Below are 17,250 nucleotides of genomic sequence, written 5' to 3'. Positions count from 1 at the left end.
TTATCATCCACTGACAATATATCTGTCTGCTTATAGACAACATGCACCTTTCTGTTGCCCTTTTGGTTACTTGTGATTTTTATTCTTCCAAAACCACTGTATTCCAATATTTGCAACCATTTTGTACAATCAGGAGACTATCACTCTTAGGGCAATGTGATCAGTTAAAGCATAGTGGTTTTTGGTTTGTCTGTATATTTTCACTTAGTGAAACCTATGAAATTGAACTGACAAATCTGAACAGATGTTGAGTTTCCCAATAGAAAAATAAATGAGAAATTCCAATTTTGAATTCTCCACCTTTTTTGTGAGAGGTACTAACAGCATAGTTTTTCTGGTCAGATTTGGCATTCATGGACAGACTAGTTTGAGTTTGCAGAATTGAAGGCACAGATGGTAGTAATAGCAATTGTCATTTCAATCTTGCTTTTGTTTGGGCAGAGTAAATCTCTGGGAATATGATTGTAGTGGTCATAAAGAAGAATGTTCTGTGATTTAGCAAGGAAAATCATAACCCTCTTTTACAGTTTTAATGGTTTTCTATGTCTTTATTTTTCAGGTTCATTAGAAAAACACTATTTTAGTGGAAATGAGAGTGACGTGCTTGTCACTGATGATGGCATCCAAATAGCTGATATTCTTCCTACTAATATGATTCCCAATGGTTCCACTGTGAAGTCTACAGTGAATCCTAGCCAGCAGACTCTAGCTTCCTGGACCGTATATCCTTCTTCCAGAGGAGACCAAATGAACAAAAGCATAAGTAAATCAGAAGATTTGTCATCAGAGAAACCTTTTACTTCTGTAGTGACCATTGATGATATTTTAACTTCTGCACCTGATAGTGATAAATCACAGTCATTTACTACTACAACAGAAGGATCTATTTGGTCAATCCAATCATCCAGCAAGCTACCAGATTGGATTCCCTCTTCAACATTAAGTCCCACCAGGTCAACTGTTGTACCAGAAATGGATATGAAAAGAGGTAAGTTAAATTTAATTCAGTAATTAATCTTTTATTTTCATGGTGACATTATGTCTATATAATATACATATATAATATATATATGTGATACATGCACACATACACCATGATATCTACACATACATAATAACATTAGGCCCAAACATCCGAATAGTGGTAGTGACAACTCATATATGTATTGCTTTAAAGTTTAACCTGTTGACTAAGTAGTGAGAGCGTTACTGTCATCATTTTATAGATGAGGGAAAATTGTGAATAGTATAAAAGTGACATTTACAATGCATATCCCAGAGTCTTAAGAATTCAAGACTGGAGCAATATGAATTTTGTTGAACAAATAGGAACTTTTGAAATGCTTTTTTCAAGTTTTAACTTGTAAAGGAGTGAGATGACTTATTTGGTTAAAAGGATCACTACTGTGTTATGATATGTATTATAATGTAAGAGATTGAAATGATGATTAGAGATCCAGTCTCTTGAGTCAGGAAGGTAAGGGTCAAGTCTGACCTCTTATAGTGTGGGTTCAGTGATCCTGGATAATTTACTTAACCTCTCAGTGCCCCAGGGAATTCTCTGACTATAAATAAGAGGTGCCATTTTGCATTAATAGAGGAAGTTTATTGCTGAGAATTCCCTATAGTAGTGACATCACAGGCCCATTCTCCCTTTCTCCCCCCAAATTCCAATGCAAAGTTTTATTTCCCTCTTTAAGGAGGAGGGTGAGGTCTAACAGTGTATTGTTTTGTGCTTCTTTCTTCTCACACATTTTCTGCTGCAGCTTACCTTATAATTGGTGGTAGAAAGTTAACACTTTGTTAAATAAAATTAACCTTTTTCCTTACTTCTTAGGAGTATTATACTGAAAGCCTAATTGTTCTTGACTGGTATTATTGATACACAATAGTCCAGAAAACTTTTAAAAGTACAAATGACTCTAGCTCATGTGATTATGATCTGAACATGCTATAATTCTTTTAAAATTATCTTTTTAATTCAATTTATATAGTTAATTGTCTAACCCTAGAATATATTCATGTGATATATTCCTTAATTCATTATTTGAGTTTGTTTGAATCCACTTCTAGAATCCATGTTTACCACACCACTTTAAACTATCAGCTTAATTTTTAATGTTAAAAAGGATTACAATAACATTAAATTGAGATATGAGAAAATTTTACCCATAACCCTCCTTGTCATCATATTGCTTTTATATGTTGTCACTTAAATTTGGACTAATGGATACAGAGAAATTTCAATTTCAGTGCAAAGGGGAAAAAAAGGAATATCTGGGTTCTTTGACTGAAAATCCAATAAGTCAACAGTATAACATGTCAATACAAAATACCTATTAGATATTAGGCTATATTAAGACAGTGGATAGGTTCTACAAAAGCAGCACTGATTCATGTGTAGTCAGGAAGATAAGCATTCCTAGAACCGTGGGCACTCATATCCCTGGCTTGCTTAGTCCCATAAACATTCTTCTTAAAGAGCACATTATGTAACTTTCCTTGAGAGAGTGGGTTTGAGTGGCTAGGTCAAGTCAGATGATCAGCCCTCAGCCTTGGCCTGAGTTTATCCTTTATGGGCTGTGGGTTTAAGACAAGAACTTGGTTCAGGTCTATGTGCACAATGACTTTAAATGAGAGTTGTGGCCTTCTTTGAGTGGATTTTCTCTGCTTCTCATCTCATTTCTTCCATAGTCCTATTTCATTTCTTTTCATACTGCCCTGGAGAATGGAACCATCAATTCTATTTGTCTTCCAAATTTATATTTCCTTAGAAGCAAACATGCATTCAATATGTATACCAAATTCAAGATATTGCCGAAGATTTTGGTAACAGACCACGTCTTTTAGTTCCTTGTTGAACTTAATTATTCATTTTAAAACATCAAGAGAAATGGATTAGAGATATACAATCATAATTTCAGTAGTTTCAGTTGGAATATGTAATTTATCACTGCCATTTCTGAACACACACACACATCTTCCCCCTCCCAGAGTCACAGCAAAGGAACTTTAAGGATTCTTTAGTCCTATGAGTGGCTAGGTGGTGCAGTGAATACAGCACCAACCCTGGAGTCAGGAGGACATGAGTTCAACTCTGGCCTCAGACACTTAACACAAAAACTAGCCATGTGATCTTGGGCAAGTCACTTAATCCCAACTACCCTCTCAAAAAAAAAAAAAGCAAAAAAAGATTGTTTAGTCCAGTTTCTTATTTCATAGATGAGCAAGCCAGAGAGGTGGTTCTTTGTTCCAAGTCACTCAGCCCGCAGAGATGTAAGTTGAACCCAGGCCTCTGACTCAAATGCTAGGTCTTTCCCACTACACTACTCTGATTTCATAAATTTTTCTTTAAAGGAGACCGCATCTTGTACTTTATATCATATTCTATAACACTTACATGTAGTAAGTGCTAAATATTGCGCTTCGATTTGTTCATTTTTGTAGTGTTATTTGATTGAAATACTGTCTTCCATCCCAAAGTATGTAAACAGCTATTGAAGACCATTTCACTGTGTAAATACGGTGCCCAGTAGTTCATTCAGCACAGCAAGTACTGGAGGCTAAAAAGGACAACCTTAGCCAGAGGCGCTAGGAAGCATCTCTTGTGCAGTGTGCTCTCAGGGATCCTTAACACCTTCTTAAAGCAGACAGTAATGCAGTTCTAAAGGTCTGATCCAAAACACCCCCACAGATCACATTGCATAACACTTACTATATCTCTCTTGGAAGGATGAAGGACAGGGTTGGGGCCGTGGGGATTCTGAAACAGGCCTTTATATGACATCTGTTATGCTTCTGGATTTTTATACAGTTCCATCTTTAAAACTACTTGTAATATGTAAGCAGGACAAAAGTCTCCATTTAACCTTGAATCTGTATCCCTTTATAGCAATTATTACATCCTGTTTCTGTTTTTTTTATTTGTGTATTTTTTCTTTATAGGTTTTATAGATATTGAAACATGTTTCATTGCAGGAAAAGAGGGATATTTCAACTAGGAGATATAGTGAGACTAGGAAAAGAGTAGGTTTATGCATTAGGTAATGTGACCTAGACAATAAAATACTTGATATATTTTCATCAGGAGTTAAAGGACCAGAGGAGGTAAATTAGGTCACTCAAAGCATAAACTCTGTTCTCTTTTCAGCACGTTCTTAGACAATTTTCAATCATCCAAAGCCTTCTGGCTGTCACCCTTACCTCCTTCTTAACACCGTTGCTTCTTTTTCTCAAATTTTTGGTGAGGAACAAAAGCATTGGTGCATAAATATTAGCATATGTGCATTAGCACCGAATAATTAGAGGTGCTATGAAAAATACTAAGCATATGGTCTTATTTTTTTTAATGGAAGAGTTACTACAACTTTTACAATACAACAGAGAGGCCTCCGTTGTTTTTTTTTTTTTTTTGGCACCTAGTTATATGTATTGAACATATGTCATTTCTAGTGGATTTAAAGTGATCTCTGAAAGAATATACAGATATGAAAGAGAAATAGTGCCTTTTAATTTTTATCAAGATAACTATTTGCCAGGCAATTCTCTTCTCCTCTCCCTCCTCCTCTTCTTCCTCCTCTCCCTCCTCCTCTCCTTCCTCTTCCTCCTCCTCTCCTTCCTCTTCCTCTTCCTCTTCCTTTCCTTCCTCCTCTCCCTCCTCCTCTTCTCCCTTTCCCTCCCTCCCTTTCCTTGTGTCTTCTTCTCTCTTCCCCCTTCTTCCTCCTCCTCTCCCTTCTCCTCCCTCCTCTTCCTCTCTTGTCTCTCCCCTTTCTTTCCTATTTCTCTCCCCCTTTCTCACCATGTCTCTTTGTTTCTGTCTTTCTGTCTCTGTGGGTCTCTCTCTGCCTTTCAGTCATATGCAATGGCTTTGAGGACATTTGAAGCCAGGCATGATACTACTTTCTTCCAATAACCCACGACTCATTCCTGAAGCTCTGAGTTCCCATGGGCTGGGTTTAGTCTTGAAAGTTTTTCAGCAATACTCTTTAACTTATGTCATCTGATTTCTTCAGTTTCCCCTCCCCCACAAACATTTGAATTTAATGTATTTCCAGCTCTCCTCTAGGTAGTATGCAGTTTTCCTGCAAGCATAAAATTAAGAAGACATCAGATATAGAAAAGGTATATTAAATTGCACATAAAGAATAGAGAAGTGACTAATATCCTACCCCTTTAGAAAGCAATAATTAATGGACCACCTTCTGATGAGTGCCATTTCTCTCCTCCTTTCCTTCAGGTCATTCACAGTCCTTGAAAAAATGTTTACAATACCAATATATAAAGTCTCAATATAATATTTTGAGTTGAGGACATCAATAAGGGTATTTCCTTACTTGCTTGGTGGTTTCAGCTTATGCCTTCTCTGTAGCCTCCAAATGCCTCTTCTGCATTACATCTCTGAGCCCAGAATCCTGCAGCACTGTGTCATTTTTGCTTGGTCTTACTACATTGTCATGGATCTCACAGCTTCTGGATTACTACAAGATCTTTTCTTCTTTTGCCTGGCAGCCACTGTAAGACTCGGCAATTGGGATTATTTTCTTCAGCATTGCCATACACCAGAAGCCAGATCTGTCCTTTTCATGGCTTTTCTTCCCTGGAACCTCAACTCACCTTTGCTGTGCCTGCAACAAAGGGTTGTATGGCTCCTTTTGTAGCAATTTAGGTCCTCTTCTGGCCAGTATGGGTAGATTCCTCTCAGTGTGAGGAGAGGCCTCTGTCCCCAAATCTTAAGACATGTTGTTCCCCGCAAGAGTGAAAGATCTATGTGTCTTAGGCATGATGGGCAGAACTTAAGTATTCTCCAAAATGTGATGCTGTCTATTAAACCAATTCAGAAGCATGTTGAGTATGCCATGGGTTGGTGGGATTCATCTACATTTTAGAACATTAGACTACTGTTCATGGTCCTCCTGACTGTCCATCATAAAAAATGTCCCTGCAGCGTCACCCTACTGAACTGAGTCAGTCAGGTTAATCGGAATACATGTTGTCATTACTATTAGTAGAGTAAATTAAAATCAGTGAATATAATGATGACTAAAGATATGATCTAGTGTTTTCTATAGTAGTTCATTTTCCCTGAGCTATAAGGAGAACGGAAAACTGACCGATCTGATGAGAGCAGAAGGTCCAAGTAGAGGAAAAACATATGTAGTGTTAGTTCTGTGACTGCTTACTGATAATAATAAAATAGCCTTTATAAATCCTGAGGACATCTGATAAATATCAGACACAAGTGAGTAAGGTCTTTGGCTTTGCGTAGATTTCTTTTTTTTTTTTTTTTGCACAAATCACTCAATTTACTATCTCGAGGAATTTAGTCCTTACACAGTTTTGTTAGACTCCTCAGTAAGAATCTCTTATAATGTAACATGTGTTTTCAGGGGATATATTGTTTCATTCACTGGTGTCAGGAATGAAACTGATTATGAGTTTTCCAAAGCTCCAAAATACATGTCAACTCACATTTGAAGGCAAGCTCTTCACCTTGCCTTAATTTTAAAATACTTTTGTACCAAGAAGCTTGGTATCATTAGCCTAATGTTGGTCTATTTTATTTGAACTATTAAGATGTCAAAACTCACTGTAATCAAACTAAGCTGCACAAACCTAATCTGTATAAACCCATATGCTTGATTGATACTTCTGAGTTTCTATGAGCATATGAGGATATGTTATGAATATTTTCCATTCTTGTCCTTTCTCAATGTCATCAGTTAATGCAAACTACTGTTTTCTCATCAGTCCCCTCTGCCTCTGGGGCCCCTCTGATTCGAGGGTAGGACAGAGAGCTTCTTTCAGAAGCTTCCTTTAAGAGGGGCTCCCAAGGCAGCCCTGTGTGTCTGAGGCATGATGGGCAGAAGTTAATTTTTCATTTCCCACCTGGCTTCCCTCTTGAACTAGTCCACCATATCCCAGGGACCTCTTCTATCTCACCAGATTGTATTAGTCCTGAAATTCACACCTCCACAGCACCTTCTGACCCTGGAGCTCCTCTGATTGGAGAGAGGAATTCCTCCCACAACCTCCCTTTAAAGGGCCTGCTTAGGCCAGCCATCTTCATTTCCCACTTGGTTACGCAGCCTCCTCCCCCCTATCTTTTCTCACTTTTAAACTGTACTTTGTCTCCTCTTATTAGACTGTGAGCTCCTTGACAGCACAGACTGTCTTTCTTTTTCATATTTGTATACCCAAGTTGGCACAGTGGTTGGTACAACGGCACTTAACAAATTTTTATTGACTGACTGTACATAGTTTTCCCTCAGTCCTTGACAGTTACATTGTACATATCTTAAATATACACTTGGTGTGTATACACACACACACACATACACTTTTACTCTGTCAATCATTAAACATTAATTTTTTATTATAGAAAAATTTTTTGGTCTTTTTCGAGGGGGGAAGAGAGGGCAATTGGAGTTGAGTGACTTAGCTTAAGTCACACAGCTAGTAAGTGTTAAGTGTCTGAGGCTGGATTTGAACTCAGGTTCTGCTGACTCCAGGGTCAGTGTTCTCTATTCACTGCACCACCTAGCTGCCCCCATTCAACATTTATAAGTGCCTACAATGTGCCTTGTGCTATCTATGGGCTAAGCCCTGGAGAAACAAAGAAAGGCAAAAGACAGTTCCTGCTTTCAAGGAGCTCATGAGCAGTCTAATGGGGAGACAACATGGAAACTCTGTACAAACAATGATATACAGGATAAAGGGGAAATAATCAATAGAGGAAAGGAACTAGAATTTCATTTGAAAAGGGTTTTATTTAAAATTTAGCACAGTGACTACCACAGAGTAGGCACTTAAAGGCTTATTGGTCATTGATCGTGTGTGTCAGGAGAAGTGGTGCAGAAATTTAAACAATGTACACTAATTCATGACCTGCTTTCAGTGCATTTACAGAAAAGCAGGCTGTCGATAAGCAAATCAATAAGTAAACCAGAAAGGGGGGTGTAACATCTAATGTGTCCACCAGGTGACACTACACTCAAATCACTAAGTCAAGTGTTTTCATCAGCTTGTCTTTGGCGTTGCCTGTGTGGATCTTCCCAGATGTTGGAGCATCTCCATTACCACCAGAGGATGATTGTGTACAAACTCTTAGCCTACCTTCAGTTACCACTGCCCTGACCTCCCAGGCCATAATTATGGTGTCTTAGGTTCAGTATGAATTCAGGGGTAGGAAAAGAAAATGGAATATTGAATATCCAATCCAGAAATCTTGATTAGCTTACCTCCATCCCATATCTGGGACATTTCCTCCAATCCTCTGTACCCTCCATATTTATAGCATAGAGGTGATCTACACTGTGATCTTATCCATTTTACAGCACACAGAAAAATGAATGACAGTTATTAAGAATGATATCTTTGAGTGGTCTGCCCCAATCTCTTCTCCCAATCCTTCTGACTCACCTTACCTGCCCCATCTCCTACTGGGAGATGCTGGTAGAAGTCCCCCAAACTCCCCAACACTGAGGTCATGAAAAGATTTTTTTTAGTGGAGGGATGACAAAAGCTGTGATTTTAGGTAAGTCCAGTGAGGAGACTCCTTCTATTAATGCAGACCAATACCTGTTCTGCAGTTTATGGTTTTACAGAGTTTCTTGGTACATTGAGAGGTTAAGGGACTCTTCCAGGGTCACATAGTCAATATGTGTCAGGAATTCAAGCCTTCAAGTTTTCCTGACCCTATGATATGTCCTCTCTCTCTCTCTTTTCTTTTTGGCTATACATTCAATTCATAGTTTCTTATAGTAATCACTAGTAGTAATAATTAAAAAATATTTATCAAAATAATAGTTAGATTTGAAATGTACATGATTTTCTCCTCAGTATATTTTACCTTAATGATTTTGTCTTACTTATGCTATTAAAATTATTCCTCTATGAGCACAAATTCATACTTAATATTCAAATAGTTACCTTAACAGCTCCCTGCTTTTAGTTCTATCCAATTTGTTCAAACTTATCTCAGGACTTATAGCTTCTATCATTGTCCCATCTGAGGAAATTGGAGAGGGAGACACTGTTCTTTAGGCCTAACATGACCATCAGGGCTTTGCCTAAGGTGGCTCCCTTTCTGATGACCAAATCAAAGAAAGGGCCAACTAGCAGTGACTTCAAGGGCAAAGAAAAAGAAACTCAGGAAATTGTCAGTCTGTACACCCATGTACATTTTCCTGTTTTCCTTGGTGCCTTACTGATCTGTTATCCTTTATGACTTCTGAGAAGTAAAGAAGGCAAACAATAAACTTTTACTAAATGCTTACCATGTGCCCAGCATTGGGCTAATACAAATAAAAGCAAAAAACTAGATGATCTCCATACTCAAAGAACTTACTTTCTACTGGGGGAAGAAAACACACAAAAAGGAGCTCAGAGGTGGAAGGGGGTGGGGAGTAGCTCAGAGACTGGGGAAGAAAGTAGTCTGGAGGATTAGGAAGAGGGTGAAGAGGGAACATGGTTGATCTGGGGGCCTTATCTTAAAATGGAGCTTTAAGAAGGAAATGACCAAACTGAGGAAGGGGCCAAAGGGGCATCTTCCATCTTGAGAAGTCCCCAGGAACTGAGGAAAATTCAAAGGTGAGAAGGCAGATGAGTGATAGTGGTAAAGTCTGAGAGGGGTGGAAGCACAGAACTTTCCCTATGATATATAATTCCATTATGAAAAATTTTAAACATTTTGCTTTTTATTTGTATATATTTTTTAAAAATAAATTTTTTCCTACTATTTTTTTTTGTGTTTGTGTTGCCTAATTTTTCCTTTTATGTTTTCATATCTTTAAAAATATCTAAGTCGGTTGGTTGGTCTGTGCAGCTACATCTGATGTTTCTTCAGAAAACTCATGTTTTTCCTCCTAATTGGAATTATATAGCTTGATATTTTCACAAAAGGATCATGTTTGAGGTATTAAATTTCAAATTATAGTTTAGCTAGATGTTTAAAGAAATGTATACAAATTAATGTTTTGAATTTCATTAAGTTAAACTATGACTTTCAAACTTTAAGAACTTTAATATCCTTTAACTTGGTTAAGTTTATGAAATCTAGGTCAAACCATGAAAAGCAAAAGAAAGCATGTTGCCATTTGCTTCTTTTCTTCCATCTCCAAGCCTTGGGATATAGTCCCCCCTCTACTTTCTAGAAGTCACAATTACTACTTTCTAGAGCTTAGTATGCTTAGTATATAACTTGACCTGAAGAAAAAAAATAGGCTTTTGTCTTCTTCCTTTCCTTGTTCCTTGAAATAGCACACATAACCTCTCCTTTGGTTAAGGTATTTTTTTGTTAGTTATGTTTTGTTCAGGTATTTTAAAGATTAAAAGTACTAAACTTGAAAGAGTAACATTAGGTCTTTTAAAAAGCAACAGCAAAACATGGCCAGAAGTTTGAATGATTAAAAAAAAACTCCTACCTGGTCATACCCTCTTCATCCCACTGACTCTGAAGCCTGGCATTCATTATTCAGACCCCATTTTCTGTCTCCCACTGCCTTATTCCCATCCTCCTTAGCTTCTTCTTCCCATGTCCCTGTTGAAATTTACCCACCTCTTCTGTGCTCTATGAAATTCTTGCTTCATAGGTAATAAACATGCTTATATCTTAAATCTTTCTCTTTCTTCCTCCTATTTTTTTTTTTTTTAAAGCAATCGGGGTTAAGTAACTTGCTCAAGGTTACACAGCCAGGTGCTTCTGGGTGGGTGCTAAGTGTCTGAGCCTGGGATTCGATCTCCAGATCTTCTCAACACTGGAGCCAGTGCTCTTACTCGCTGTGCTACTTGGCCGCCCCTTCCTCCTATTTTCTGACCCTCACTGAGACCCATCTCCTTTCTGATATAACACTACATCCTTGGCCACTATTTTGAACACTACTTGAGCTTTCCCTCATTACCTCCAACTTGGTGGTTTAGATGGGATTATTGGAAGACTTCTTGCTCCCCACTGCCACTTATAAGCTCTCCCTCTACCACCACAACCATCATCATTTTGTAAGTTCTCCTTTGAGGTTCACTAAATCCATATCTAGCATCCAATCAAAATTCTGGTAGTTGGTGTTGTCTACTAACCTCCAAGACATTTTCCTTCTCTCCTCAGTGAGTTCAGTGTTTTCAGTCTTTCCTACCTAACATGTATCTTTTGCCTTCACACTAGGGCACTTTGACATATACACTTATGTTTCCTTAAACATCCTAAGCTCCCAGTTTCTCAACTTCTTCATTTCTATGACTTATTTTTCCACTCCACCACAGCTACACCTTCACTTTGCTATCACCCACAAATGCGTTGCTTCCATGTTTATGAATGTCGAAATTCCCTTATCTGATCACAATTGGTCATCATTTTACCTCTTCCTTGCAACCTCAAACCTTGTTCTTCATCCTCACTGTGACTTCCCAATTCATTCCTCAATTCTTTCCCATGCCATTACTGCTGTATTGGCTACACTGCTGCCTTCTCCATCTTGACCCCTTGCAACTAACTCACATTGTGACATGTATTTTTGTTAAAGATCTTTAAGACCAAGGGTGAGAACTACCATTGTTCAGTGTGTCATGGAAGTGGTCAAGGGAGGACTCCTGCAGTGTAAATTGCTTTCTGAAGGCTCTATTGTGGCTCCTCTACCCTGCTGGGCAATCTAGCCTGCAATGATGGATCTAGTGGGACCGGATTAAGGGGAGGGTGTGGCAAACCATAAAAACACTTGGTACAGTTTCTATTTAGCAATTGTGGGCACTCAGTAAATTTAGAATAATGATGAGAATAAAAATACAAGAACAATAAAGAGTGAATGGGACAAACAATACACTTGGAACTAAACATAAAATGTTGGGGGGAAAATCAGTGGAAGTGTTCTTGTGTTTTGGAAATAGGACTTTATGTGCACATTTCTTAATTGGATCTTGATGGACTCCTTATGTGTGGAATTCTGCTTCAAGACTGATTTGCTTTAATCATATTTCAAGATAATTAGGTTAAATGATTTTGGGGGGAATATCAGATAATTATGGGTTACAGCTTTGGGGAAGGGATGGAGGAATGAACAAGATAGGCAAAAAGGAGATAAAATCAAGAAGCATTGTATCTAGCTGATGATTTATTCCAACAGGAATCATAATATTCGACTTTAATAGATTTGGAGATCTTTAACCAAACTGTTTCCTTTCTCTTCCTTTTCTCCTCTTTCCTAAGAGACTAAGCCCTGACTTGTTTCAGTTGTCCACAACTAGTTCCTAGCAATATCTGTAAATGCAAATTTAGGCAAGTCAGAACTTTTAATTTTTCACCTAAATCATAAGAAATTTCATGGAGTAAAGTATTATCTTTTACTTTAAATTCAACTCTAATTTTTAGCACCATCCTGCAAAATGTTTATTATGTGATAATTTATATGTGGACCTGAGTTATATGCATAAGCAAGTTAAACATATATTAAATTATTTAGACAAACTTTATTCCTGCCCTACAATCTAAGACATTTATGAAAGGGAAATGTAAATTAGGAAATGTAGGTGATTGAGCAAGTATTCAGCAAAGACATTAAACTTTTTTTTTTTGCTTTTTGGAGGGAGGAAGGTAGGGCAATTGGGGTTAAGTGACTTGCCCAAGATCACATGACTAGTTTTGTGTTAAGGGTCTGAGGCCAGATTTGAACTCAGGTACTCCTGAGTCCAGGACCGGTCCTCTATTCACTGAGCCACCTAGCTGCCCCCCTGAAGGCATTAAACTTTTATGTCCCAAGTGTAAGGGAAGCAGTAAGTAAAGAGGATTTTACTCCTGTTGAGAATTATTATAACACTTCTAATTATTTGGGAAAACACTCATGCAACATGTAGAATTTCAGGAACTGACTGATGGAAGAGAGATTTACAATCTGATATAGAAAAGATGTTGTGAGGGGTGGCCAGGTGGCTCAGCGAGTAAGGGCACCAACTCCAGCATTGGGATGACCTGGGGATCAAATCTGGGCTCAGATACTCAGCACCACACCCAGAAATAACTGGCCGTGTAACCTTGAGCAAGTTACTTAAACCCAAATGCTTTAAAAAAGAAAAAAAAAGATGTTGTGGTCAACATGGCTCAGAAAGAGAATAATTAGATGAGAAAGTCATTAAGTGAATATATCTGCATGGATGAGACAGAGGTAATTGGCAGGGTGGTTGGATGGGAGATGAAGTGTTTTCCAAATAAATCCTTATGAATGACTTTGAAGGAGGAAGTTGAATGAGGTTCTTGATACTGATTGTTGGTCTAAATTGAAGCCACAATAAAGGCCACATGAAAAGAGGTGTCATGTTTGAAGTAAGGGATGGGAAAAAAAAATTGGTCCATGGCTTTGAAAATTTCTTTAAGTGAACACAGCAACAGAAGCTGGTAATCTTGACAGGATTGAATGAATTCAGTCAAGAGTTGATCTGAATAATTTACAGTAAGGAGAGGAGCAGAAGAGCTAAAATGAAGTGTTAAGATAACAGTTTGAAAGACTTAATGGGTCTCTCAAAGTCTCTTAACTTTAGGGGTGAATCTGATGCTCTTAGTTAAAAGGCTTGAAATGTATCATTTTGCCTCTGATCAAAATTTATTTTAAAGCAATTGGGGTTAAGTAACTTGCTCAAGGTTACACTGCCAGTTATTTCTGGGGATGGTGCTAAGTATCTGAGCCTGGATTTGATCCCCAGGTCATCCTGACACTGGAGCCGGTGCTCTTACTCACTGAGCCACCTGGCCACCCCAAAATTTATTTTTTTAATTCACTTTTAATTTCATATGCCATCTACATGTTTCACATAAACAGTTTTTTTGTTTATAATAAGATAGTTTTGATGTCTAAAGGTATGAGCTCCTTCTTCACCCCAGGGGAAAAAAATGAATGGAAAAATGGATTAACTATCCTATGCTTAAGAGTAGCACATATGGAAACTTTGGTAGTATCTACATAAGTCAGGGAGTTTGATCTAACATCAAATAACTTTAGGTTATTCAGGGTTTTTTTTTCTCCTATAAAACTTCCTAGGATAAAGGACAGAAAGGATTTAATTTAATTTTGTATTATTATGAAAATGATGGGGGGGTAGTAAGAAGCAGTGCAGTGAGCTCTCCAAAAGATTCCTCCAAACATATTGGAAATATGACAGATTGAATCCGGATATAGATATTCAGAGAAAGTCACAGTGAGTCATTTGTCAAACGCACTATAAGAAGACTGATCTCCACCTGTCTTTGGACACTGGGGAAGGGTCAGGCCAAGAGTATGCTACACTGAGCAGTGTAGTACTCTGGGAGAGGTTGTGTGCCATTCCAAGAAGTCCCAGAACAGGACTCCACCAGACCCATTCCTGGACATCATGATGGGTGCCAAATGACAGTTTTGTTACTCACTACCTGGTTCTGGGTCACAGATCCAGGACACAGTGAGAAGAGGACTTGCTCAGGGGGTGGGGTTCCCTGGGGAGGGAGGCTTTGGGTTGTGTGTAGCAAAAGAAATAGGTTCTGAAGTAAGTGGCACTGTGTGACATCAAGCTCAGAGTGGGTCTCAGTCCCAACATCTAGCTCAGGTTACAGAGAAAGAGTCAGAACAGGAATTCCAAACCAAAGGGGAGTCTATACTTGTTCAAATGTAGACATAAAGAATAGTGTTTTCCAGGTAGCCTATAGGTGCTGAGTTTAGCAGCAGTCTCCTTTTACTCAGAACCAAACTCATGTCAGGAATTTGCAGAGGTTGGGGTAGAAAGTACAGCAATCAGCCTTTGCCCTGAATCAGCACTTTGGGAACACTGAAAGCTTGCAGATGCCAAGACTGTTCCTAAGGTCCTGGAATGATACAACACTCAATAGTATAAGAAAGAAATTTCACAGACTTTCACTCCAGATATGCAGTAGAGCCCAGCCCTCATATGATGTCCAAAATCAGGAAGTAGGCTGGAAGAGTGGGAAAACAAAAAAAGAACACCATAATGAACTATTTTATGGTAGGAGGGATGCTCAAGATGCAAATGTAGAAGAGAAGATTAACTCCAAAACATCACAAGCAATGCCTTAGAGTAAAACTCATATTGGGTTCAATCTCAACTAGAATTCCTAGAAGAAATGAAGCAAGAGTGAAAAAAAAAAGTTTAAAATATTTTTATAAGTAGAATGAGAACACTTGAAAAAATTGGAAATAAAATGAGAGCTATGGAAGAAAGAATTGGAAATGGAATTAATAGGTTGGCAGAAGAAATACAAAACATTAATTGAAAATTAGGATGGACCCAATGAAAGCCAATGACTTCTATGAGGTAACAAGAAATATTAAAACAAAATCAAAAGACTGAAGAAAAGAATTAAATGTAAGGTATCTCATAGCAAAAGCAAAAACATCTGGTTTTGATAAAAAAAAACAGATCAAGGAGAAAAAAATTAAGAAACATTGGACTATCTAAAAGCTATGACCAAAAAAATACCTATATATCATTTTTTTTTAAAGCAATCGGGGTTAAGTAACTTGCTCAAGGTTACATGGCCAGTTATTTCTGGGTGTGGTGCTGAGTATCTGAGCCCAGATTTGATCCAGGTCATCCCAACACTGGAGCCGGTGTTCTTACTCACTGAGCCACCTGACCACCCCTAAGCAATTGGGGTTAACTTGCTCAAGGTTACACGGCCAGGTGTTTCTGGGTGGGTGCTAAGTGTCTGAACCCGGGATTCGATCTCCAGGTCTTCTCAACATTGGAGCCGGTGCTCTTACTTGCTGTGCTACCTGGATGCCCCTTATATATCCACCTCTAGAAAAGAACCGACAGGATCTGAATGCAGATTGAAGAATATTCAAAAAAATTTTTGTCTGTTTTATTTTGCAATGGAACTAATATGGAAATATGTTTTGTATGACTTCATAGTATAATGAATATTAAATTGTTTACCATCTCAAGGACAGGGAAGGAACAGCAGCAAGAGTAATTTAAGGGGGGTGGCCAGGTGGCACAGTGAGTAAGAGCACCAGCCCCAGAATCAGATGACCTGGGATTGAATCCGGGCTCCGATACTTAGCACACACCCAGAAATAACTGGCTGAGTAACCTTGAGCAAGTTACTTAACCCCAATTGCTTCAAAAAAAAAAAGGATTAATTTAAGGGAAAGTAATAATTTAATTACTAAGAAAATATAGTCTGGAGCTCAAATTTTTTAAAAAACTGGTTAAATTTTTTTACATGAACTTGGGAAATATTTAATGAAATAAACATATATTTTCTAAAAATTAAATTACTCAGATCTCTTAGAATCAGAGGGAGAAGTAGAAAGAAAAAGAATCTTTTAAAAAAATTTATTTTTAGTTTCCAACATTCATTTCCCTAAGATTTTGAATTACAGGTTTTCTTCCCATCTCTCTCCTACCCCCACCCCAAGATGGCAAGCATACTGAATACCCCTTCCCCCAATCTGTCCTCTCTTATATCCCCCCCAAATCCCCCATTACTTTTTTTTTTTTGCTTTTTGGAGAGGCAATTGGGGTTAAGTGATTTGCCCAAGGTCACACAGCTAGTAAGTGTTAAGTGTCTGAGGTGATGACTCCAGGGCCAGTGCTCTATTCACTGTCCCACCTAGCCACACTTACCTCCCTTTTACTTTCTTGTAGGACAAAATGTATTTCTATACCCCATTGCCTGTATATCTTATTTCCCGGTTGCATGTAAAAATTTTTTTTAAACATTTGTTTTTAAAACTTTAAATTCCAGATTCTCTCCCTTCTCCCCTCCTCACCTACCCCCACTGAGAAGACAAGCAATTCGATATGTTATACATGTATAGTAATGCAAAACATTTTCATAATAGTCATATTGTGAAAGACTTACTATATTCCTCTCCATCCTATCCTGCTCCCCCATTTATTCTATTTTCTCCTTTGACCCTTCCCTTAGAAAAATAATCTACTACCACCTCCTGAAAGAAACCCCAAAATGAAAACTCCCAGGAACATTATAACCAAAATACAGAGCTTTCAGGTCAAAGGAAAAAAATAATTCAAGGAGCCAGAAAGAAATAATTTAAGTACTTACCATGTTTCCCTGATAATAAGACACTGTCTTATTAATTTTTTTTTTGGAAAGGAAAACACCAGAGGGCTTATTTTCAGGGGAGGGCTTATGTTGTCCTGCCTCAGCTCTCCTCCGCGGCACTGCTCTCAATGGCACCAGCAAGCAAATCACTGGGGAAGAACAGGATGACGCGCTCACTGCTGCAGCTCTGATTGGATGCAGCTTGGAGT

At 38.1% G+C, this 17,250-nt stretch overlaps 1 protein-coding gene across 1 annotated transcript in view; it reads left to right on the top strand.

Annotated features, from left to right (window-relative positions):
- The window catches only part of CORIN (corin, serine peptidase), a 234,978-nt gene that overhangs the window by 64,714 nt on the left and 153,014 nt on the right, over positions 1–17,250 (top strand). The window contains exon 3 of the mRNA XM_069105180.1: positions 560–988. Coding sequence (XP_068961281.1) covers positions 560–988 — 429 coding nt within the window. The remainder of the gene's footprint in view (positions 1–559; positions 989–17,250) is intronic.

This window comes from Petaurus breviceps, unplaced genomic scaffold (genome assembly GCF_028583685.1).
Source record: "Petaurus breviceps papuanus isolate PSGF00001 unplaced genomic scaffold, PetGlider_PUasm1.0 76, whole genome shotgun sequence".
Lineage (NCBI taxonomy): Eukaryota > Metazoa > Chordata > Mammalia > Diprotodontia > Petauridae > Petaurus > Petaurus breviceps.
Note: the sequence above shows the minus strand (reverse complement) of the source record. Positions and strands in the feature narration are given on the sequence as shown.